The following is a 25,752-nucleotide window of genomic DNA, read 5'->3' on the forward strand; positions in this document are numbered from 1 at the left end:
ACTTGCAGAGGAATAGTAAGCCTAATTTAGATTATTATTATTAAAAAATTTTTTTTCTTTTAAAAAAATAACTACACATAGGAAAGTGAGATGCAGGGTACCTTAGGAAAGATTGCTCCCCCCTCTTTGCAGTTTCCTTTAAAGGAAGCTTACTCGGGAGTAAATTTACCTGGCACAGAAGTAAGAAGGGAGAAAAAACTGAAAGAGACAGAATGAAACAAGGGGGGGGGGCATTTTCTGAGAAAAGAGGCCAGGAAGTCTTATAGAGACTGATATCAGGAGCCTTACAATAACTCTTCTATCCAACCAAATCAAAGTTAAAACTGGACTCACATATTTTTCTTAGAAGGAACACCATACTTTCATAGGCATATGCTTGATGAAATACATGCACTGCATTTTAGCTTGAGAGAGCAATTGTGCTCAACTAGGCTTTTGCAGCAGAAACATTTGGTTAACTTCACATTCTAAAATAGACTGGAACACAGGTGTGCTCACAAACTCAAAAGTTACGTCAAAACATCATTTACCATTAGACTTAAAATCACCCTCCTCACTTAAACTAGAGGAAGGAGGTGGGGTAATCCTCCTTTCAGAACACAAGTAGCCCGTATACAGGATTTTACCACTTGGGAGGAAAACTCTCTTTTAGAGCCTCTCTCAAAGAACAAACATTTGCACACTTCATTCTCCATTTTGTCTTGTTTCAGGTTGACAAGGCCCAACATGGCTTCCTTAGATCTAAAATTTTGAAGCAAGCTTGCAATTTTAAAAACTATGTGCATTTAAGAACAGTCTGTGGATGCCGAAGCCAATGTAAACACAAACCCTTTAAATATTTCTAAATCTTTGAGTACATCTCTTATTCATTTTTTTTTTTAAAGAAACTAAGTTCTCTAATGTGTGGGCTCTCAGGCTGGGCTGTTATTATATCTACTGCCTTCTGAGCACCATTAAGTTTACGGTTTCATGTTTAGCTTTAGGTTATAGTTTAACAACACAAATTTGATATGTTCAGCTCTCCCTAAGGGTTCACACCCTGATTGTGTTGAAGGATCCCTGAGGTGGCCCAGGTGGTGGGCCTAAGCTACCCACTAAAAGTTACAACGGTCTCGTACTTTGTACTTGAAAGACCATTTTGCCCCTTTATTTTATTTTTTTTTCCAACTGGAGATGACAAGCTGGAGGGGCGTATTAGAATCCTCTCTGGGGCAAAAAGGCTTCATGGAAGCTTTGTTGCCAGGAGGAGTCCAGCTAGGGTGTTTAGTGAGCTCCCATTTCCCTCTAGTATAAAGGACAGAAAAGGACAGAAAGAATGGACACACAAGGGGGAAGACAAAGAGGGGGGAAAGGGTAGAAAGAAGAAAATAATATTCTTTCAGTATTTAAGGTACCTTTGATTATCTCTTTAACTCAATTCCTGCCTATCAACGAACCGCAAATAACTTATCATCTATAAAACCTCAAACATCAGCCTTAAAACCACGGGTCTCTCTCTCTACCCGCTACACAACCACGGATCCTGAAATTCTGCCTCAGTACTGCTTACACAACTAGTCCTAGTGTGGGGCCCCAATTCCCCCTCTACCACCACGACAGCCTCCTGCCTAGCCTTTGAGACTAAGTTCGGACCCCTACTGAACACCTGCGCAATGCCGTGCCAGATCGGGGTCCGAGAAAACACCCAAGGTTCGAAAGGAAGCAAATGACCTTGCGTTAAAATACTTTTGAAAAGACGCCTCTGGACGACTCCGAGAGAGGGACGTCAGAGAAAACAGTAAAGAGCCACGCTTTCCCGGACTCAATTCCAAGACGGAAAACGGGGGAGAAAAGGGGAGAGAATAAGACGTCCCTGGACGACTCCGAGAGGTAACGTCGGAAAACAGTAAAAGTACCACAATTTCCCGGCCACGTTCCGAAAAAGAAATTGGGGAAGAAAAGGGAAAGTTTTAGACGCACCCGGACGACTCCGAGGGGTGATCGTCTGACAGTAAAGTTCCGCGATCTCCCTGGCCACACTCCGAGGGGGAAAATCGGGGGAGAAAAGGGGAGAATTTAAGACGTCCCGGCCGACTCCGAGGGGCAACGTCAGAAATGAAAGAAGGAAAGTCTGGCTGTCGTGGGGACGCTGCTTCTTCCACCCCCCTCCCAATGTATTTACTTCAAACCATACTCACGTTCGAAGATGTCCCCCGCGGATCCCGGGATCCTTTCCCTTTAGCCGGCTTGACCTTGCCTTTGCTCCCCCTGGCTGGGCTTTTGGTGACGATTGATTACCGCCCACAAAGAGGAGGCAGGGAGAGGAAGAAGGATCCCTGGGCTAAGGTTGCCCAGTGGCGCCCGATCCCCTCTATCTCCCTCCTCACCTTCGCAGGAGAACCAAGTGTCCCTGAGCATGGTCGCCAAACTGTTGCCGGAAATATCCGAGGGCTCCCTTGGACAAAAAGTAAAGACACCAACCAGGATAACTTGGAGCAAAACAGCAGCCTGTAGGCTTGGCCTTTATTGAACTGTTGCAACAGGGTGTTCCCCTCACTTGCAAGAGAGAGGAAAGACCCAGAAAAATAGTGTGCAAGGTCTTATAAAAACTTTTTGAAATTCCCCTCCTCTAGGTCAAGCCCACCCCCAGAAACATCATGCATACATTACAGAAAGGAGGGGTTGAGGGAGGAGTTGGTGGTAACCTGAGTGTCTTGTCACCTGGCTAGTTCCTCCTTTCCCCCCTCCCCATGAGTCACTTCCAGGAGACAAAGGGGAGTTGGCAGTTTCCTGCCCCCAGAGGGAAGATCTGATCATTGTCCTTTGTTTCAGTCCATGCTGAATCCACTCCCATATGCAACTTCTTTGTGATCTTGATTGTCTTCTGTCTGGGATCATCAGGGTTGGCATAGCAACTGGGCAGGGCTCCTGTGGATGTGCTGAGACGGTGAAGGGATTATGGCTGACCAGGACCAAGCCACCCCCCTTTGATAGTTCTTGTCATATGGAGTAAAATAAAATGGAACAGTGCAAATCCGATGTATGGTTGATTTTCTATGAATTTATAACAGAAATGTGGCGAATGTAGTGTGTGAGTGTGAAGTTTGTACAAACAGAGTGATTGGGGTGGGGGGGTTCCTGCTACAAGGCAAATACTGTGGCACCTCGGGTTACAGACGCTTCAGGTTACAGATGCTTCAGGTTACAGACTCCACTAACCCAGAAATAGTACCTCGGGTTAAGAACTTTGCTTCAGGATGAGAACATAAATTGCATGGCAGCGGCGGGAGGCCCCATTAACTAAAGTGGTACCTCAGGTTAAGAACAGTTTCAGGTTAAGAACAGACCTCCAGAAAGAATTAAGTTCTTAACCCGAGGTACCACTGTACTCTTTTTGTTCAAGCAGGCCTTTGGCCGCTAACTCAGCTGTTGTGGCAGGGTCTTCTAAGGGTGGGTATTGCTTTGAAATGGTTTCCAACGTTGCTTTGAACAGGGTTCTTTATTCAATTGCTTATTCAATCTACCTGGGAATGATGATGATGATATTTGTATCCCTCCCATCTGACTGGATTGCGCCAACCACTCTGGGATGCTCAAGAGAAATCAACAGGTGCAGCTTTTCATCACACAGGCCAGAGGTTGCCAACACCAGAAGAGTCTTCCCTGGCACCCAAAGTATTCCCCATGCCCCACCGAACCAAGGCTTGAAAGATTAATTTAGCTGGGAGTCAAGAGAACAGGTTGGGGGGGTGTGCTAGGTTAGGATGCATGGGCAGTGTCCACAAAACTTTGCAAGTGTGCCACAGGTTCAGAAAAGTTTGGCAACTCCCAGCAAGGGCAGAAATGGGCATGATCACCTCCTGACACCTGCAAGTTTAACAGCTGCTGAAATTTGTTGTTGTTGTTTAGTCGTTTAGTCGTGTCCGACTCTTCGTGACCCCATGGACCAGAGCACGCCAGGCACTCCTGTCTTCCACTGCCTCCCACAGTTTCGTCAAACTCATGTTCGTAGCTTCGAGAACACTGTCGAACCATCTCGTCCTCTGTCGTCCCCTTCTCCTTGTGCCCTCCATCTTTTCCAACATCAGGGTCTTTTCCAGGGAGTCTTTTCTTCTCACGAGGGGGCCAAAGTATTGGAGCCTCAGCTTCACGATCTGTCCTTCCAGTGAGCACTCAGGACTGATTTCCTTAAAAATGGATAGGTTTGATCTTCTTGCAGTCCATGGGATTCTCAAGAGTCTCCTCCAGCACCATAATTCAAAAGTATCAATTCTTCGGTGATCAGCCTTCTTTATGGTCCAGCTCTCACTTCCATACATCACTACTGGGAAAACCATGGCTTTAACTATACGGACCTTTGTTGGCAAGGTGATTTCTCTGCTTTTTAAGATGCTGTCTAGGTTTGTCACTGCTTTTCTCCCAAGAAGCTGCTGAAATAGGGCCAGGTTAAAAAAAAAAAAAAAGGTTGGCAGTCCTGTTTGCTTGTTTGTTCCTAGTATTTTCATGCTGCCTTTCCAGACCAAAGTCCTCCCAAGGCAGATTATGTACAAATTTAGAACATGAACTACAGATAAAGATCAATTAATTAAGATGATAAAACTAAAGCAATAGTCTAAAGCTCTCTCTACAGTCCAGCACGTCAAGTCCAGTAAAACAATTCAAAACCGTTTAAAGCCGAGACTGCAACAATTTAAGCAACATAGGTTTTGGCACACCTCCTTTCACAGAAAGCAAGAGTGAAACTAAAGGGGTTACAAGGCCTGTTTGAAGGCTGATAAGGATGGGAGCCACACAAATGTCCCCTGGGAGGGAGTTTTGCATGTATGGGGCCACTCCAAGAAGGCTCTGGGCCACTTCAGACTGGTGGGGGTTTTTTTGTTGGTTATATACTGAAACATGTCACTGATGCAACAACAGAGCATTCGTGGTGGATTTATAGTGGACTATCCACACGAATCATTCTGCTTTATTGGTTGCTTTGCAATGGTTCCCCAATGGTACCACCTTATTGCCATCTAGAGGGTGACACCTGCACTAAAGCTGAAGGGAAAGCCCCACAGAAAATCTGTAAGTATAAAAAGTATAAAAAGTCACAGGATTTCAGCAGGCAGCTATGGGACATGTACCCACTGGAAACAAAGCACTATGTCTGTCTTGGAACTTTTGCAAGAGGAAATAGTATTGGGATTGTGTATGGCCACACATCACGAATGTCTATAACCTCACATGCATAAATCATCAGAAATGTACAATAAAAAGGACGTCTGTGCTGGAAGTGTTGGGATGCAACTCAGCTGATGTCTCTGCACTGGGGAGAGAGCACAGCGGAGTCTCCAAATTTCCTAGGCTGCAATCGTCTCTACTCAGAATTACGGTAAGTTCCACTAAATTAAATTGGAGCTTACTCTCAGGCAAGATCGCAGCTTTAGATACCTCCTCAGTGCCTATCCTGCCTCCCCTCGCCTTGCCACGGGGGCTGGGAATCCCGCATTTTCCTCGTGGCATGTAGTTCCACTCAAACAGTGCCTCTTACCTCTTTATAAAAACAATTTGAGCGGCTCGATTCCATCAGCCGGTGACGGCGAGGAGGCCTGGTTCTCACTGAGACGTTAAACCTGCTGCACCTGCCCGCGTTGGGCTGTAACATTACAAAAAATAAATAAATATAATCGCTGTGCGTTAAAGAAAAACCAGCATGCCAGGGGCAAAGACTAAAATACAACCCTATAATCGACTGGAGGTATCATCATCATCATCATCATTTTGTACAGGGGATCACAGACAGTGTAATCTAATAACTGCACCGCCTGCACAGAAGTAATCCCCAGAAGTTAGTTGAACGGGGAAAGGCGGCGCAGGTTTGCAGCCAGAAAACCCTGCAAGCCTCCGCCGTGCCCGTAGCTCATTGGAAGGAATTTGGGACTAGCGGCTCCCTGGAGAACTACATTTCCCAGCATGCTCCACCGTCCGCTGGTGATGATGTGTCCGGAGAGGCGGTGCTTGAGAGAGCTCCTTGCTGTGTTGTCAGCTCTTGGGAAGAGAAGTGTGAGCTGCGGGGAGCGGGGCTTTCGAGGGAGAGGCAGACCCCCCACTTCGTGAACCCACCCCCACCGCCGTTGCCTTTCCAGGCAGCCCAGATCTGGGGGCCACGAAGGAAGGAAGCCGTCCCTGCTGGTAAATGAAATGCATGGGGGGTGGGGTGGCGGTGGGGCAGAGAAAGGGATCCGGCTGCTCCAGCCAAAATCACAGCTTGGGGGGCGGAGGGTGCTTGTAAACATGCCAAGGAAGGAGTGGGCGGCCAAGCGAAGGAAGTTTTAAAAAATCTGGGCCTGGAGGGGGGAAGCACCTTGGAGAGGAAGGGATGCAAATATATGGTAAATGGGAGGAGGTTCTGCACATTTGCTTCGGGGAAACGGTGTGTGGGTTAAGAACAGCTGCTGTGGGTGTTGATAAGGGAGACGGTGTACGTGTGAACGCTTTGGAGCGCTGCTCTCGTTCAGAGAAGCTGGTGGGTTGCTTTTAAAATGTAGCCTGGGGAGGAGAACTACAGAGTCTCTGAAGTTGGGAGTGACGTGCTTGCTCCCCCTTTGGACATGCTGGGCCTAATTTAAGAGTAAGTAGAAAAGTCTAACCCAGCAGAAGCGGGTGCTGAATGTTGTGGGTTCGAGATACGCACACACCTTTCTGGGCATCTGAGCCCACGATTTAGTTCAGAGCCTGGGAATTGGTAGTGTCGGCCTTGTTTAAAACTCCTGCACCGAGCTTTGCTGCTGCGTTTTAGCATGTGCACCTGTTTGGCTTAAGCCAAGAAGAGTGAAGGTTGTCGGGAAAGCATGAGGGGTTAGGACACGAAGGGGAGAGGGGATGGAAATCTCCCCAAGTGTCTGCAAAAAACAAGCAAGCAAGAGCAAGTTTCACTGAGGTCACATCCACACCAAACATTTAAAGCACTCTCAAACTGCTTTAACAGTTGCGCCTCCCCCACAAATAATCCTGGGAATTGTAGTTTTTAAAGGGTGCTGAAAGTTGCTAGGAGACCCCCTTACAGAGCTACAGTTCCCAACATCCTTAACAAAGTACAGTCCCAAGGATTCTTCATGAGAAACTATGGCTGCTAATTTATGGCATGGATGTGACCTGGATGACTATGTTGTATTCTAGAGTTTTGGAAAGTTTGTTTGTACAGAAAATGTGTACAGCTCTCTGCAATGTTGTTGGAGGTGGGGGAGCGTATGTTTGACTTCCTTGGGACACCCAACTTCTATATAGGACAGGAAGCAGGTTTGGGCACAACACCCATGCCCTTTGACCTCTTTTTCACCATCTCTGATATGTCTGCTGAAGCAGCCAGCTCCATCAGCTCAAGGCAGAACTCCTTTTCACCCCGAGATTCATATGCTGATGTGGTCAAAAACCCCTGTGGTGCTATGGATAAAATTGAATACTGCCCTTGCTCAATGTGCCTCCCTTCCCCATGATGCTTTTCTGCAGCAGAACATAGTGGAACATCTTTTGTGGTTTTTATTAGGTTCGTGTCCTCCAAGAGCAAATGTGGACTGTATTGAGTTTGTGCCATGAAAGAGTGAGGTCACCTCCAAACCATATACTTTAAAAGTGCTCATATGTCACTTGAACAGTGATGGCTTCCCCTGAAGAATTCTGGGAACTATAGCTTATTAAGAGCGCAGAGATGGGAGACCCACCACAGAGCTACAATTCCCAGCACTACAGTTTCCCAGGATTCTTTAGGGAAATCCATGACTGTTGAAGTGGCGTATGAGCAGTACATGGTGTGCAGGGCGTCTTCGCTCTTGGATGGCACACCAATATATGTAGGGTTGTAGATGTGCCCAGCAATGTAGGGCAGTAGAAACTAATAGGCCAGCATTGTGGCGCCTTAAGAGGATTTGCACTGCAAAGAAACTAACCAAAGCAAATTGGAATCTATTTGCAACCCAGCAATGGGTTGGAGAATCTGGAGGCAAACATTGCAATTTATATGCAATATCTTTAGCCGAAAGCCCTAGAGCAGGAAAGGATCGGGAAAGTGGAACCCTTAGTGGAACCTCCCTACAAATCTGACCTCTTATCCATATTCTCAGTTCCAAGAGAAGCAGGACAAATGTTGACTATATATGGCAGAAATGTTATTTTTGGGAACTATTTGCAGGAGTTCCGCCAACAAGAGACCGGTCACAATCGCTCTCACCCAGTCCTCCTTGGATCTTGCCTCAGTTGGAACGTTGCACATTGTTTTCAAACCATTGTGTTTATGTGGAGGGGGGATTTGAACAAAAGACTGGATCCAAAAAAAGCAAGGGGGAAAAGCAGAGATGGTTATTTCAGCTGTCACTTAGTTTGGATATAGTCTTGCAGTGGAGTAAGGTGGCAGAGGGACGCGGGTGGCGCTGTGGGTAACAGCCTCAGTGCCTAGGGCTTGCCGATCGAAAGGTCGGCGGTTCGAATCCCCGTGGCGGTGGTGCGCTCCCATTGCTCAGTCCCAGCGCCTGCCAACCTAGCAGTTCGAAAGCACCCCCGGGTGCAAGTAGATAAATAGGGACCGCTTACTGGCGGGAAGGTAAATGGCGTTTCCGTGTGCTGCGCTGGCTCGCCAGATGCAGCTTTGTCACGCTGGCCACGTGACCCGGAAGTGTCTCCGGACAGCGCTGGCCCCCGGCCTCTTAAGTGAGATGGGCGCACAACCCTAGAGTCTGTCAAGACTGGCCCGTACGGGCAGGGGTACCTTTACCTTTACCTTTAAGGTGGCAGAGGATATACTGTGGCAGACTTCAGGAAAGCAGATCACTCCCCAGTGTAAAAAAAGCAAAAGGGCTATTGTCTCTACACATGCAGAATGTCCCCGGGTTCAAGTCCTGGGTATCTCCAGATGGTGCTGGGAATGTCCCCACATCTAAAACCTTGGAGAGCTGCTGCCAGCCAGTCTGGACAGGTGGTCTGACTCGTATAAGGTTCTTAAAAATGAAAGGCTTCCATGCAAACAGCATATTAGCACATTGGAGACTGGGCTGGATTAGAAACTACTGTAGTTGTTTACTTGCAAGGAGGTACGGCTCTATGAAAAATGGCACCACCCGCCCACTTGCAGCTCCAAAAGGAAAAAGGCTGCTGTAATAACTGTGTAATGACAGACAAACTGCCCTGTGAGGAATATGTACTAGAAGGCAACTTTATATATCTGGTAAATAAATACTGACTTGGAATTATACCCTGCCTCATTCTTTTGCTTGGGCAGACGAGGTTATAGATTTGGGTCTAAGATGTGGGAATAGGGTAATACTGGAGAGGTTTACTAAGCTTGGGAAAGATAGGTTTGGTTTATTTTTTGTGGGTTGGGGATACCCAACATGTGGTAGATGATGTGTCTATTGTTTGCTTTGGATCCTTTCAAACAACCTAATTCCTCTTGATTGACTGCAAAAGACAATGCCTATTGAGAATAAACTTGCTTGTCCGAAACTAGTCCCTCTTCATCCCCAGTGTTTGGCCATTCCTTTTACCCCCAATAAACCTTCATAATGTTTTTTTATTTTATAGCTGTTGAAATCCGTTTTTAATCGCATACCGTTTGGGGGGGAAAGGTTTGGAAATTGAGAATATGATGGGCTACAAGGAGGCTGCTATTTCTGGAGTTTGAAACACGATCCTAACTTCCTTTATGGAAGAAATCCTATCTGTGAATGCACTGTGTGCTGCCTTCGCTTCCTCCATGCCCACAGTATAGCTTTAGTGGGTTGTATACAGTCTTAGTCCTACGCAAGAGTAGGCCTACTGGAACGAATGGGCATGGCCAATGCTGGTCCATTATTTTCAACGAGTCTTGAGCAGAACACTGTTGGGTGTGACCCAACATGATTCTGTTTATCCAGACGTTTTGGGTTCTCTCCAGTCGAGTGGGATGGCTAGAGTCATGCTGCAAAAAGGTCACTTAGAAAGAGCCAATAGTCCAAAGAGCACCAGCCTGAGGCACAAGTGATGCTGCAGTTAAAGAATCACCAGCCACCAGAATAGGAAGAGCCCTTAATTATCCTGTCCTATGGTGCACTTTGCAAGGATGAGACGAGCAAATAAGTGTGACTGCATGGGCAGAGGCGGTGGCAGGACAAAGGGATGGAGGAGACCTAGGGACATGTGACACAGCCACAAATTGACTCAGACCATTGGTCCACCCAGCATTGTGGTGTGACACTGCAGGATCTCACCCTGCCCTGCCACCAGAAGGGTTTAAAATTGATGGTTGAGCATGGCCCTCTCTGCATGAAAAGCCTGTGTTCTGCCATCGAGCTAAGTTAAAGAATCCTCAGTCCAGGCTCCTCCAGCTCAGCCAAACTCTGGTTCAAGAGAGCTTTAAACTGCATTCAACTCTGGAGGGGGGTTTACCCAGCTCTTTGAACGGTTTGGTTGCCTTTTTCAGCACCTTTTTCCAGCGCTACGGTATCCTCTTTGAGGCGACACCAGAACTGTGCAAGGTATGTGCAAGATAAGGCATTATTGACATTGGAAGATTCGTTTTTGATCCCTTAGAATGAAACTGGCCTGGTTCCTCGCAATGATCGGCCATAGTTTATTCAACTGAGGCTTATTAACTCGTAGCTTGTTTGACCCTGCTCAGCAGCTTAACAGTGGTTTGTTTGCCGCCAACAAACCATAATCCAAGTGCATAGTTTGTTGTTTCGATTACAAGCGTTTTATTTGTTTTAACTAGGGTTTGGTGTTACGTGCAAACCTGGCACCCTTCCTTAACCCGTGGTTTGTTTAGCCAGGCCACCCCAATCCACCCTGGATGCTCGCAAAGCTGCAAAGACATGAAAACAAAGTAAAGTTTGGAGGAACAAGCTGTGGTTAATAATTGTCTGTGGGACAACTTGCAGTTAATCATGGTTTACTGTCATCATATTGTTGCAATAATAGGGTCAGATGTTTATTTCCCTAAAAAAGAAACCACCTTAAAAAAGTTACACAACCCATGTTGTTTGATTAAATTTGTATCCTTGCTCAGATTAGCTTGCTCAAGCCTAGTTAAATTTGCATAGAACAGTTACATTGTGTCAATACAAAAATGATCCTCAACTGAGACTGTTGAATTAAACTCCCTCAAATAAAAACCAGGACTTAAGAAATCAAAGGCAGTTGCTTAAACAAACAGCTTAGCAAATAAAGAAATCGAAATGTTAGATCTGGAGGTTTCAGTTTCTGGCTGAAGTAAGCTGCCCAATATAGTCTAGTCTCGATACTCTTGTATTTTGTTCTGGTTGGCCGAAACACAAGTTTCACAAGTTTAGCTCGGTGAGCGCAGAGGCTGAGCAAAACCAAAATACCTTCAATAGGAGTATATACAAAGACCACTTAAAACAGATTTGTGATCCATGGTGCTGTTTAGGGAGCCTGGGGCATACATGTCTCTTTCCAAAGCCACTCTGGAAACTACAACAAAATGTTGCAGTGTGGAGTGTTCCCTGTTGAGAATTCCAGCCATTCTATTCCCCCTCGTTTCCCAAATCGTTGGTATTCCATGCTCACTAAGCATGCCTAGTTCTTATTGGAGCTGTTTCTGGGGTTCCCGCCACCCCAGGCTTTCCTTTCCTGAAGTTTGTATCAAAAGGTTTTGGGTTTTTTTAAGTTCTGCAAACTTTGGAGTTCTCCCAAGCCTGCTAATACTTTCTTCCTGTTAGCTTCAGAGCAACAACGCTCACGTCTGGGATGTTGGAAATACAGTGGTACCTCGGGTTAAGAACTTAGTTCGTTCTGGAGGTCCCTTCTTAACCTGAAACCGTTCTTAACCTGAGGTACTACTTTAGATAATGGGGCCTCCTGCTCCTGCTGCGCGATTTCTGTTCTCATCCTGAGGTAAAGTTCTTAACCCGAGGTACTATTTCTGGGTTAGCGGAGTCTGTAACCTGAAGTGTCTGTAACTTGAGGTACCACTGTAGAGGGAAACAATCAAAGCCCTGCAACAAAATGTTGCAGGTTATCCCTGGTAATCTGAACCTGCAGCTGAAGGGGTTGAAAAATAAAAGTTACCATCAAATACATATGCGAGTTCCTGTTCTAATTTGGTCTTTTACTTCACGTGCAATGGAGAAAAATGTAACCAGTCTGCTTGCGAGTTAATAGAGCATGAGGTTTCTGCAGGCAGCTGGGTGCTGGGCTTGCTCTTGGAGGCCAAATGGTCCCATCTGTGGCCTGAAATACAGCAATGGGTCTACTTTACAGGGCTGCCAAAAGCTGTTTTTCTCCAACACAGCCCTCCAAGCTGCAATAGGAATGTAGCAGTGAACTACACTACAGGGTTGTTGTTGCCCAACTTGCAATGTGGGGATTAAAGTAGCAGACAGCAATGCAGGTTTGTTGGAAGTTTAAGGACAGTGATCTTGCATTTGCTTTGAATTTTGCATTAGCGGTGTTGGAAACTATTCCATTCGTTGCTGCCTTTTTCTTTGTGTGTGAGAGAGAGAAGTGAGGAAAGTGGAGAGACACACTGATGCCTAGCCCTAGCTGAGTTACAATCTTGGATTTCTCTACTGGCGTCTATGGGCAGTTCTCAGTTCTGTCTCTGGGGACATTCAAAAATAGCTGTTCAGCGTAAACCAGGAAGTGACCTAGCTCGACTTGTTCCTTCTGCCCTTTATATCAGGGGTGTGGAATGTTTTTGGCTCCACAGATCACAGTGTTATCAAGAGCGTCCTCGCAGGTCAAATTTGACAGGTGGGCAAACTACATGAGTGAGAATTTTGAGAATATGCCTGCGAGTTTTGAGATTGCTCAGTGGGCCTGAAGTTCCCCATCTTTCCTTTATCTGTCCCTGCAGTCATCTTCCAGCCAGTTCATTCCATCTCCCCACCACTGCCACACCCCTGACCTCTCAATATTCCATGGCATTTGGTTATGATGGGCCTGTCTAACTTCTGTGTACGCATGCCTAGGATGCCACTGTAAACGGCCATCTGTGCTAGTTTTGCATGCCAAAGGAACAAGTCCTGTTGGTGTTCCTTTAAAAGAAGGGACTCATCGCGAACATTGTTATTACGAGGCATTAAAAAATAGCCACTAAAAAAAAAACCCCACACCTTTGCTATTTTAGAGTTTCACGCAAAATGATCTCTCTGTCTCTCACTTCTCCCCCCCTCCCCAAATACACAACACATGACAAATAAGTATAAATGTGTATCTATTGAGAAATTGCTTGAATCCAGGGTCTCCTGTCCTCATTTCATGCTTCAACGCAAAGTTAATAAATTCAGTGTCTCATCTGTCCTTGTAGTTCTCTGGTTAATGTAACTTAAGACAGGAGTGCATTCATCAGGCATGCTTGCTCTGGTGCCAGCTGTTTCCAGCTGTTTCTTTCCTACCCACCAGCACCACTTGTGCTCTCACTATATGCAGCCAGATTTACCATTCTGATGGTTCCTAAGAGTTTTAATGAACACTCTTCCTTAAACGGAGTTCACTTCATATGTAGCCTTGTCGCCGTTGAAAGCTTTTTACACGATCACTTATTTATCCTTTGCAATCAGAGGCTTTAAAAATTAACCACAACAAACGCTGTCAAAATAGGCCGGGGATTTGTTTGGTTTTTGTTTGCAGTCCAAATCTGAACATGAACAAAAGTGGGCTGTTAAAATCTTATCGAAGAACCTGTTTCTCCCAACCCCTCTTCAAAAACATATTCTGAAATGGAGCTGGTTTAGAATAGTGAGAGGGGCGTCCTAAAAGCGAAGAGCAGGTCTTTTGGAGAAAAAAGGTGAAATTGGTGTGATATAGAGACATTGCTTTCCCATGCTGTCATCTCTGGTTGGACCAAGTTTTGAAGCTTTCTTTCTCCCCACCCTGCCCCGAAACACAATGATAGCAGGATGAGTACCCCACTGTCAACAAAACCTCCATCACACCACATTTTAGCTTGCTTTCAAAACGCACACTGTGAATGCTTGCGAGCTGAGCTGGGTACTACCAGAAAAGACCCCACTAGACCATAGCTGTCAACTTTTCCCTTTTCTTGCGAGGAATCCTATTCGGAATAAGGGAATTTCCCTTAAAAAGGGGGAAAAGTTGACAGCTGTGCACTAGACCCCGCAAAAACAAACAAAACTATAAGCTTCAGTGTCTTCAGCCGATATGGGAGAGTTCCCTTTTGGATCCCAAATATGGTTCCACGTGAGTGGAACAAACCACTGTATGCCTCCGCAAAAATAAAGGGCCCTTAGAGTCAGCCACTACTTGCCATCTCTGAATGTCTTCTTGATGGCTGTGGCAGTCCTAGAAGAGGGATGGAGGACTACCTATGGCTTTTAAGATGTTCCTGGATTCCATCTCCCATCTTCCATGTTTCTGTTAACTAGAACAACATCCTTAATGACCATTTGTACCACTTTCAGGCTTCGGGTTAGCTGCAGCCATTTATTTCCATCTTGGCCATTGACCTTGTGGTTGCGGGTGGGGTGGGGAGTGGGTTTCAGGAGTCGCAGTAGCATCTAAAAGGCCTAAGGGGTCCCTATCCTTGAGGAAAACAAGAAAGCCAATATAGATTCCCAGAATAGGTGCTCTGTCTGGCTCTCCAGGTACGGATTGAGCTTTTTCCTGTGGCTCATTTCATTTGCTAAACAGGCAACATCAGTAGGAGTACTGGGCGTTAAGGATGCAACTTCAGTGCCCTAAATCTCAGTTCAGCCCAGAGGATCTAGCTGTTGCATTTACTTAAACTGCACTGACATGAGCAGATCCATGAATGACTTTGCACAACCAACTGATCCTGATTTGTAATGGGCTTGCTCCAGATGCAAAGAGGCCTGTGATAAATCAACTTGTTTCAATCTGAAAAGGTACTATTTAGGTCTTATTTTTGATGTGCTGGACCAGAACAACAACCCTGCCAAAATGTTAATGGAGTTATAGCTATCTATAGCCCTCCCATTAGATGTCAATGAAATAAACAACTATCTTTTAGAAGACATCTGAAGGCAGCCCTGTTTAGGGAAGTTTTTAATGTTTGATGTTTTATTGTGTTTTCAATTTTCTCTTGGGAGCCCCCAGAGTGGCTGGGGAAACCCAGCCAGATGGGTGGGGTATAAATAATAAATTGTTATTGTTATCTATCTATTGCCAGCTTTTACGGTCTACCCATCACCTGTTGGTCCCCAGGCAGGTTACGCAGGTGGTGCTGTGGTCTAAACCACTGAGCCTCTTGGGCTTGCTGATTAAAAGGTCGGTGGTTCGAATCCGCACAACAGGGTGAGCTCCCATTGCTCTGTCCCAGCTCCTGCCAACCTAGCAGTTCGAACGCACGCCAGTGCAAGTAGATAAATAGGTACCACTGCAGCGGGAAGGTAAACGGCATTTCCGTGTGCTCTGGCTTCTGTCACAGTGTTCCATTGCGCCAGAAGCGGTTTAGTCATGCTGGCTGCATAACCCGGAAAGCTGTCTGTGGACAAACACCGGCTCCCTCAGCCTGAAAGCGCAATGAGCGCTGCAACCCCATAGTCGCCTTTGACTGGACTTAACCGTCCAGGGGTCCTTTACCTTTTACCTTTACCTTACATACATTTTTTAAAAATACAACCCAATCAGTCTTCAAGGGCAGCCCCAAGTACAGTGGTCCAGTTAGACCCTTCTCTGCGGAGGAAGGGCCATAGCTGCTAAACCAGCTGTCGCTGGCAGTAAGCGCTTCTTGTCACCAAAGCTACTTGATGGTTCACAAGAGTTTTCAAGGATCTCTGGTATCAGTGCTTGTTTAAGCAGCATATTTTGGGGTGGATGGGAATGTAACTCTTTACATTTATTTATTTTATGCTTATTTATCGCTGCGTTTGTTTCATAGGAATTTGCAATGGTCAGTGTTTGCGGCGTTAACTCGCACTTTTGAACAACTCGCGACCCTGCCAAGCTAAACGTCGCCTGGCAACCTTGGCAAGAGTATTTCCCACCCTGGCAAGGCCACAGGTTCTTGGCTTGCCTGTCTTTCATCCCAGGATAAGCAGCGGCATAAATAAAAGTAGCATTGCTTTTCCTGGTGGGCAGAGCAGAGAGTCCATCTTATCTCAAGTGATCACCTTAAGGGTTTTCTTGCATTGTTTGCGAGGGGCAGGTGCATACGGTGTGGCTAGTCCCCGCTGGGAGTTCATGCACGGTTGGGTTTGAGGTGTGCCTTTGCTGGCAGAAGAAGCCGGACTGCCATGTTTTGAATGATGGGAAGAAACAGCGGGCTTCAAGCCCAGACTAGAGAAAGTCCCACTCAAAGCAGGTCCATTGAAATTAATGGACCTAGGTTAGTCGTGGCCATTAACTTCAATGGGCCTGTTCTGAGCGGAAAACTAGCACTGGATGCAACCCAGTGGGGTTAAATACCAAAGCAGATGCAGTACAGGCGGTTTAAGGGAATGGCTGTGGCTCAACTGAAACGGCTGTAGCTCATTGGTAGAACATCTGCTTTGCATTCAGAAGGTGCCTGTTTCGACTTGTGGCTTTTCCAGGTAGGGGTGTGAGAGATCCATGTTTGAAACCCTGGAGATCTGTATACACCATACTGTTTCCTGCATTGCAGGGAGCTGGGCTAGATGACACTCGGGATCCCTTCCAACTCGGCAATTCTGTGATTCTATGACCTTGCTGGACCAGAGGTCTAACTCTGTATAAGGCAGCTTCCTTTGTGTTTCAAATATAGAGAAAGAATTCAACAGTCCTTAGTTTCAGTTTTGGTTGTTCATTAGTATTGCTAATATTGTTTTGTGGATTAGGAGTGCTGTACCTTGGTAGTCGAATGGCTTAGTTGTCGAACAAATCAGCTCCTGAACGTCGCAAACCCGGAAGCGAGTGTTCTGGTTTGTGAGCGTTCTTTGAAAACCGAACATCCGGCGTCGCTTCCAACAGGCTGCAGGAAGCTCCTGCAGCCAATCAGAAGCCACGCCTTGGTTTTCGAACCGTTCTGGGAGTCGAAGGACTCCCAGAACGGATTGAATTCGAGAACCAAGGTACCACTGTAATGCTTTGTGAATTTTATCATACGACTTTTCCTGCGTTTGTGCTGTTTCGCCTTTTTGTTGTTGTTATTGCTTTGTTAATAGTGTTTCATAGAAGGCAGTTGTGTTTTACTGATGGTTTGCAATCGTTTTGCTGATGATTTCGATAATTATTTTATACCATTACGCTGCGGTTGTGATGTTCTGTTATGTTATCACTGATCGTATATAAGACGTTTGGGACTCACGTGAGTGAAAGACGGAATAGAAATGTAAGAAACGAAATGAGTTGTTCAATAAACGCAGCAAAAGGGGGAGGACCTTCTCATTTTAACAGCAATACGGGTGCGTGGGTAAGGGGTGCTAAATCCCACCCACCTACAATTTACCACCCTGCAGACCTCTTCCCAAGCACCATTTGTCAATCCGTCCATCGCTAGTGGATGAGCCTAGACAGAGATTTGGGAGTGGGGAGTGGGGTTTTGCGTGCTGCACACCATTTTTCCTTTTTTTTTGTTTTGTTTTGCTTCTAACAATGTATTCCCCTTTCTCTCTCCTCCACCCCCCCACCCCCCTTTCTATTTAAGCAGAACGGGAGCTGTCTCTAGTTCCACTCTGATACGTCAATTCTGCCCTGCTGGAGAGGTAAGCAAGGATTAAAGTTTGACAGCTTATCAAACGCTCTCCCATATTTGCGCAAGTCCTTGGTTGGCTGCAGTGGTATGAAACCTCGGTCAGGAAACTGCTCTGTTGTGTCTGTCTTTTACGAGCAGAAAAAAAGAAAAATTGCTTCAGCAATCTGAACTTTGCTCTCCAATGCAAGGAGATGTTTTCCTGTGCAATCCCAGTTTTGAAGCCACGGGGGACGATTGAAGTCCCCTCCCCACCTAATCATAACCACAGAGCTAATAAAGGCTAGGATTCAGGGCTGTCAGGCCCTTACCTCTCCTAACACACATTTGCCTGCTTGGGGACACGACTTTGCACCGTGCTGTAGTCATCAGTAAAACAAAACTCCACTTGCAAATTTTTAAAAAGCCTCATAAAATTCTTTGCCGAAACAGGTTGTTAATTTTTATAGCTCGGTATTTTCTCTCTCTTTTTTAATTGGTCTTTTAAACTAACGCCCAATTGCTGCCAGAGTTCCGGGATAATAGCTGGAGCCTCTGCAAGGCAAATGTTCATGAATAGAAAGGGGCGATGGTAGTTTGTGTGTGTGTGTGTGTGTGTGTGTGGAGAGAAAGAGAGAGAAGCTCTTGGACAGAAGTAGTGTCTGATAATGCCTTTTATTGGCCTGCTTCATGTGCCGATCTCGGATCAGAAGGGTGCATAAAGAAATGTTGTTGCTGGTCACATTACCTGTAGAACTCCGTTTGGGAAGGAAAACTTATGCACCAGGTATCATGTTCTTACTTGCACAGGAATGTGAACAGCAAGTAAAAGGGAAGCAGTCTGAGTCAGGCAATTGGTCCATCTAGTTCACTATTGTCTGCACTGACCGGTAGCCACTCCTCCAAGGTTTCAGACAGAGACATTCCCAGTCCTACCTATGTATGTTAGAAGCAGAGAAATGCCGGGAATTGAAGCCACAACATTTCATACACAAAGCAGATGCTCTTCCACTGAGCTGTGGTCCTCCCTCCATGTACAAATTACTACATCAATGGGGAATCCACACTGCAGTGAACAAAATCCATGGAAATGCTGTCCAACTATTGATTTTTCAGGTGTACAGTGATACCTTGGGTTACATACACTTCAGGTTACAGACTCCGCTAACCCAGAAATAGTACCTTAGGTTAAGAATTTTGCTTCAGGATGAGAACAGAAATCGTGCTCCAGCGGCGCGGCGGCAGCAGGAGGCCCCATTAGCTAAAGTGGTGCTTCAGGTTAAGAACAGTTTTAGGTTAAGAACGGACCTCCGGAACGAATTAAGTACTGAACCCGAGGTGCCGCTGTATAAGAATGGGGGAAACCCAAGAAGCCAGCCAGAAAAGTGGAATGTATGAATATGTATGTTAGAAGCAGAGAACCGTGTCACTCCAAGATTATTCTTTTTCAAAAGCAATACATAATTGGTGTCTGGATAACACCACTAGAAAAAATGCTCTGTGCTTAAAAATGGGTGAGTGGGTTGTGTCCTACTGTTAAGCAGGCTGATGTGCAGGTAAAGGACCTTGTTGGGTAAATTCAGCCTAGAATGGGAGGTTCTATAAATAGCTACAGAAAATGTGTCTGACTTGCATCCCAGCTGCGTAGATAGCAGCCCACAGACAGGCCAGATGTTTGGGATCTGACTGAGATTACATGAAGCTTGAAGGACGGAACAGCTACAGAAGCAAGTGCTCTCGCTCTCGCTCTCTCCCTCCCCACCCCTCCAAAAATTAAAGTGGCCAGGACAATGCAGAAGGCAGAACTACAGACTCTAAAACAGCTCAGGCCCAAGTCTAGATGCATTTGTGAACATCTGGTGTCCACGCTGCCTAATGATGCAAGAGGCTGGACTGCAGCTGCCTTGATAATTAGAGCACATTCGCTGTAGAGAACAGATAATTAAGACATTTTGGAAATGGGTGCCATGGGAAACTCCTAGGATAGAGTAGGAGGAAGTTAAGTGCAATGTGCATATTCTGACAGCTGCGATTGCATTGCATGAAAATTGGATGGTTGCACAGCGCTCTTTTATGGGACTGCTTTGTAAGGACTGCTGAGAAGAATTTAAGCAAAGCAGAGAGTGGCTGTATGTAGCTCATTGTAGGAAGACCTGCTTTGCAAACAGAAAGTCCCAGATTTAATCCTCAGCATTTCCAGGTAGGGATGGGAAAGACCTCTGTACGAAATCCAGGAGAGTCATTGGTAGCCTTTGCTAACCTGGTGTCTTCTGGATGTTTGTGACTATAACTCTTTGGCCCCAGGCAGCACATCTAGAGGGTGCCAGGTTTGGGAAGGCTAATATAGACTCTACTGAGCTAGGTGGGGCAGTGGTGTGACTCTGGAGTAAGCCAGCATCCCATGCCCATTCAAAAGTGTTGCATGGATGCTGAACGGCATTACTAAAGAAGAGGCAGGAACCAAGGCAGCTTTCAAACTTCTTACACCTTCTGAAACCTGTGGCTGGTCCCTATTTCCTGTATAAGTGTGCCCCTAGTCATGCTCTCTGGAGAGGCTGTGGAGATGTCTTTTTAAAAATATTCTGATGCTATGCATGTGTGGCAGTGGAGTCTGTGCCACTGGTCCTCGCCCACCCACCCAAAGTTAAATATTGAGCGGGAGATGGATGTGCCTTGACCCTAGCGCATAGAACATGTAAGTGCCAGTTGCCAGAGCGCCATCCCTTCCTTGCCATCCATTTCGCCAGCCCTCTTATCTAAATAGGAAACATTGCCTAATGTGTGTGTTGTTCTGCCTTTGAGTTGCAGCTGTTCTGTCGTCAGGACAAGTGGATTCACTGTGAGAGCAAACATTGCTCCATCTGCTATATGCATGTATTCATTTACTCTGCAATCGGAGGCTCTGCCTTGCGCTGGCAGGTTGTGGCTAGGGCCCAAACTAGATGGGGCTATCCAGCCCTCGTGCGGCTGTTTCTTCACCCCGACCCACCTAAAAATAAACAGCTCCTGCAGGGGTTGAACCAGATTGCAGCTGTGGTGCTTTAAACCCTTTGCACTTGCTGCAGTCAAAATTCGAATTCGGCTGGGTGCTTGCATGCACTCGTTCCTTCTCTTTGCAGTGGGAGGGAGGTTTCACGTGGTGCAAGCAACAGGGATGGGCCCCCTCTTGATTTGGAGCATAACCACAATGGGGTGCACACAGGGTTGGAGATGATCTTCCCTGTGCCAAGGTATTACTCCAGCTCCCCCACCCCTCACTTGGCTATTTGTTGTGGGAGAGGGAATCAGCCGTGCAAGGGTTAAAGATGTGAATGACTTCATGCCCCGCTTGGCCCCAGCACAACTTCGTAAGCCGGAGCACGGCAGGGCATGCCGTTCCAAGGTAAAGACTCGCCGTGTGCCGCAGATAAAATCAATACGTAATGGCAGTGTGCTTATGTGATTGTGGTGACCGTCAGTGTGAGGGTTGTGGGTGTTGCGTGTATTTAAGGATGCCTCGATGTGTTTTTGATTGGCTGGAGAGTTCTAAATCCGGGCTCTGCTAATGATAGGACCCTATGCACTGTCCCTGCGGTGGTATCTGTTATGTATTGAAGTCACAACTCACAACTTAATAGTGTCCAAAGGAAGGGAATTACAAGATGGCCTCCCAGGTCTACGGGAAGCCAATTGAGCAGGGATGTGGCTGCCCAGATGATCTTGGTTTGCAACTCCCGTCTCCCCTGATCATTCACCCTGCTGGCTGGGCTTGTTGGGTGGCTGAAGTCCAGCAACATCTGGCACATCTGCTTCTGAGCATCTATAAGGGCCGTACCCTCACTTAGCCTCATTCTGAATCAGCCTCGCCCCTTGGTGGGATAATTAGGCTTAACGATATCAGGGTTGGTTTAGGGAAACATGCAAAAACTGACCCAGGCCAGAAACAGATAGAGCCACCTGCTCCAGGGCTGGGGAACCCACAGTTCTCCGGACCTTGTTGGACTACAACCCCCATCTGCCCTAGCTGTGGCATGGATGATGGGAGATGTAGTCCAGCAACGTTCCGCAGCCCTGGTCTTTTTTCCCCCTATTTGGGAGCTTTCCCTCATCCTGCTAACCCATCTGTGTCCCTTTGTGTCCTGCTGCAGGGCCGCCGAGCTGGAGAGATGAACGTGGGCACAGCTCACAGCGAAGTGAACCCGAACACCCGGGTCATGAACAGCCGGGGCATCTGGCTCTCCTACGTCTTGGGCATCGGCCTTCTGCACGTGATCCTCCTCAGCATCCCCTTCTTCAGCGTCCCTGTGGTTTGGACTCTGACCAACATCATCCACAACATGGTACGGGGAGCCCCTTTGGGAGCAGCTTTGAGTTCCGGCGTTGGGCACTGTAGGCAGAGGGTGCTTCTGCAGGCAGCGCAGGGAGGGGGAAGCCAACACAATTCCCACCCCCTGTACTCCCTATAACACAGGGGGTGGGGAACCTTAGGCCCAGGGCCAAGTACGGCCCTCCAGAACTCCATACCTAGCCCTTTTCTTCAGCCCTCCAAGAAATGGCCATCTAGGCTATATGAATGTCTGGTGTCTAGACCAGGCAGCAGGCAAATATCCATCTAGATGCAAGTCTGACGCTATCAGCTGGATTGTCCAGAGAGATCCATCAAGTTGTCAGTGCCAAGGATGGGATTGTTGCTATGGGCATGCAAGCTGAGCAGAGAGTCACTATTTAAAAAAAAAAAACATTTGTGGATTCATCCTAAGCATTGTTGTGCCTCCCTGCCAGGTATAACAGACATTTTTATTTTATTAGGGTCTTAGTGGTGGTGGTGGTTTTTAAATCTGCATACCAACCCGCTTTTAGTCATGAAATGCTTCTAATGGAGACCTCTTTTCCGACTTCATTTATCTTGTTCTTGCAGTCCGTGTCCATTTTACAATATCTTAAAGATACAGTACTGCACATATGCCCCCCCCCATTAATACAGGCACACAGCTTGCTCAGATTTGACAACCTCAGCATAGGAAACTATGTGATGTATTATGCCAAGAACCAGTGTGGTGCTTGCATACTCCCTGCGCCGCCCCCAGGCACCGGCTTTTAGCACTTCTATCACAATTACTTTAAACCACTTCAATGCCTGATCTCGGAAACCATGGATTAATCTTGGTTCACTAACCGAGTGTGGTTATACCACAGTTTCCCAGTTCAGGTATAATGGGAAACTATGGTTTAAATGGACCACTGGACCACTAAAGCTTGCTGCAGGAAGGGAGTGGGGGGGTGTGGAGCACAGGGTTTATTAAGGATTAGTAAGCCATCTGAAAAACCTCATACATGCTTCTACGTCACCTCTTGCTTTTGTTTTGTGCAAACTTGAGAGTGTTAAGGGGAGAAAATCCTCCCTAAACCCATTCAGAGAACAAAAAGAACACCCCAGTTTGAATATCACACCAGTTTGAAAGGTCATGGCTTCCCTCTAAGGAATCCTGGGAAGTGTAGTTTGTTAAGGATGCTGATAGTTAACAACAGGAGACCCTCAACAGAGCTAGGCTTTCCAAAGTTCCCTGGAAAAGAGGGATTGATCATAGGGGGTTTCAGCAACCTGAAAACAAACTGCAGTTCCCAGCATTCTGTGACAGCTCACGGTGCTATAGTACAGTTTTAAAGATACAATGGTACCTTGGGTTACAGGCGCTTCAGGTTACAGACTCCACTAACCCAGGAATAGTACCTTGGGTTAAGAACTTTGCTTCAGGATGAGAACAGAAAACGCATGGCGGCGGCGCAGCAGCAGCGGGAGGCCCCATTAGCTAAAGTGGTGCTTCAGGTTAAGAACAGTTTCAGGTTAAGAACGGACCTCCAGAGCGAATTAAGTTCTTAGCCCGGTATACTGCAGATGGGGGACTAAAGCTCACAAAACAGGCTGCACAAGGAGCAGGTGTGAAAGTACAATTTGAAATAATCATAATATAATTTTAAGGATGATGACTATGGTGCGCCTTAGCAGGGGCTCATTCTCCCTCGTCCTTAACATTGGTCCATATTTCTGGGCATCTCCTCCCCTAACCCTCAGTTAACCTTAATCTGCTTAGCCTAATATCCAGACGCTATCTCAGCGCAGACATGGCAGCCTGCTGGCTTATGCCCTGTGCTCAGAGTGGTGCATCATTTTGCATCTAGCCAGGGGCGGTGGGGGCGGGGAGCAGCTCTCCCGGCGGGTCACCCCATCTGCTCCGCATGCAATTATTTCTTCACTTTAGCAGTAAAAACAACTGAGAGTGACAGCTATGTGCTGTTTGGCTTCCTTCCCTTCTGATATATTTAACGTGTCGCTGGCCCTGTAGGGTGTCTAGATCAGGATTGTTACGAGGGTTTTCTATAACGGCGTCAGCGTAGAGAGATGCACTTGCTGTGTTTGGTTTCCACACAGTGGTTGTATTCCAAAGCATATGCATTCATCTAAGTCCAGGGAGTGAGGAAACTCAGGCCTGGGGGGCTGGATTTGGCCCTCAAGACATCTCTGCCTGGCCCTCACGTCCCTTCCCAGGCCACACCCCCTTCCCAGGCCACACCCCTCACTCGGCTGGCTCTGCGCCCCTGTCTCGTGATTTTTACTGGACCAAAATGTGTCTGCTTGCATGCCTGGATGTAGGCAAGAGTTTGGCCTCACCCACCCCTGCTTTGTGGCCCTTGGAAGACACCCCCATGACAGAATGCGGCCCTTCATTGCCCCTGATGTAAGGGGCATCTAAGAAAAAATGTGGCAAAGAGAGAGAGAAAGCTGCGATAGTGTTGGAGGAGGGATAATCTTGACTGGATTTGTAGGCTGATGCACACACACGGGGTCTCTCTTTCTCTCTCTCCTGGCCACCTACTGTGGAACAGCGAGAGAGACCCTAGCTGACATTCAGCTGGACCCCAGAATGAGTGAATTGACCTCAGTACCCGCTGACATCAATTGAGCAACTTCGTTGTGACTCTAGTCACCCATTGGTTTCAGTGGGACTTAAGTGCCACCACCTTATAATTGATTTCGCGTGGGAAGAACTGAAATCAAAGAGGATAAGAGCTGGAAAGAATTAACACAAAGGAGTCCGGGCACCTTGGCACCGGTTATCGCCATGCTTTGTTATCATTGCTTCATGATAGGATGAGCTTAAGATGATTTGCAACTGGGAGTCGCCGGCTCACAGATTTTATCTGGTGCTTTTGTTCTCTTTCAAGGCTTCTCCACCCCCACTATGTAGGAAGCGAACACTGTACGGCCGCCAGATTAAAATTCCAAAGTGCAAGGGTTTCTAGAGTGCTGCAGTATCCTGTTCCGTGAAACTCGAAGCTTGGTGAAATTGGGGCATCTGCAGCTAAAGGATTGTTATTTGGGCAGTTCATCCTCCTCCTGTTTAATACGGACATATGGATTTCTCACACCCAGTGCTTATTATCACACCCATTTACTCCATCCAACTTAATTGCAAAAAGCTACAGCCACCCCTAATTTGCTTAATACCACTTTAACAAAAGCTTCCCAGCACCTACTGCATTAATTGGAAATGTGGGGCGAGCCACACTTTTTGTGCAGGGCGGATGAGAATAATAATAATAATAATTAATTTATTATTTATACCCCACCCATTTTAAAATACATTAAAACCTCAGTCATTAAAAACTTCCCGGAACAGGGCCGCCTTCAGATGTCTTCTAAACATTAGATGGTTGTTTATTTCTTTGACATTTGGTGGGAGGGCATTCCACAGGGCGGGTGCCACTTCCAAGAAGGCCATCTGCCCAGTTCCCTGTAACTTCACTTCTTGCAGTGAGGGAACCGCCAGAAGGCCCTCGGCGCTGGACCTCAGTGTCCGGGCTGAACGATGGGGGTGGAGACGCTCCTTCAGGTATACTGGGCCGAGGCCGTTTAGGGCTTTAAAGATCAGCACCAACACTTTGAATTGTGCTTGGAAACCTTTGCAAAGGTGTTCAGGGGTAATGGAGGCACACTGAATAACGATGCACCCTTGTGCATTTTTTCATAGCATGCTACCCCTGCCAGGTTACAATGAGGGCAGGGTTGTCTAGCTTACAAGCTCAAGAGCCCCGCTGGGTCAGGCCAAAGGCCCTCCTAGTCCACCATAGTTCTCATAGTGGCCAACCAGATGTCTATGGGAAGCCCACAAGCAAGGCAACAGCCCTCTGCCCATTTGTGAGTCCCCCCGTGG

General features: G+C 46.8%; 1 protein-coding gene across 5 annotated transcripts in view; it reads left to right on the forward strand.

Annotated features, from left to right (window-relative positions):
- Positions 1-5,962: 5,962 nt before the first annotated feature.
- Positions 5,963-25,752, forward strand: part of ORMDL3 (ORMDL sphingolipid biosynthesis regulator 3) — a 31,838-nt gene continuing 12,048 nt past the window's right edge. The window contains exons 1-4 of one of the 5 annotated variants that reach the window (XM_083583699.1): positions 5,963-8,364; positions 8,742-10,466; positions 17,540-17,594; positions 21,688-21,879. In XM_083583699.1, coding sequence (XP_083439825.1) covers positions 21,706-21,879 — 174 coding nt within the window. In that variant the 5' untranslated portion in view covers positions 5,963-8,364; positions 8,742-10,466; positions 17,540-17,594; positions 21,688-21,705. Of the gene's footprint in view, positions 8,365-8,741; positions 10,467-14,725; positions 14,817-17,536; positions 17,595-19,690; positions 19,761-21,687; positions 21,880-25,752 lie in introns of those variants that run through there. The other 4 variants (XM_083583698.1, XM_083583697.1, XM_083583700.1 and 1 more) reach the window with 4 other exon arrangements.

This window comes from Podarcis filfolensis, assembly GCF_964270895.1.
Source record: "Podarcis filfolensis genome assembly, chromosome: 13".
NCBI classification, from domain to species: Eukaryota; Metazoa; Chordata; class Lepidosauria; order Squamata; family Lacertidae; genus Podarcis; species Podarcis filfolensis.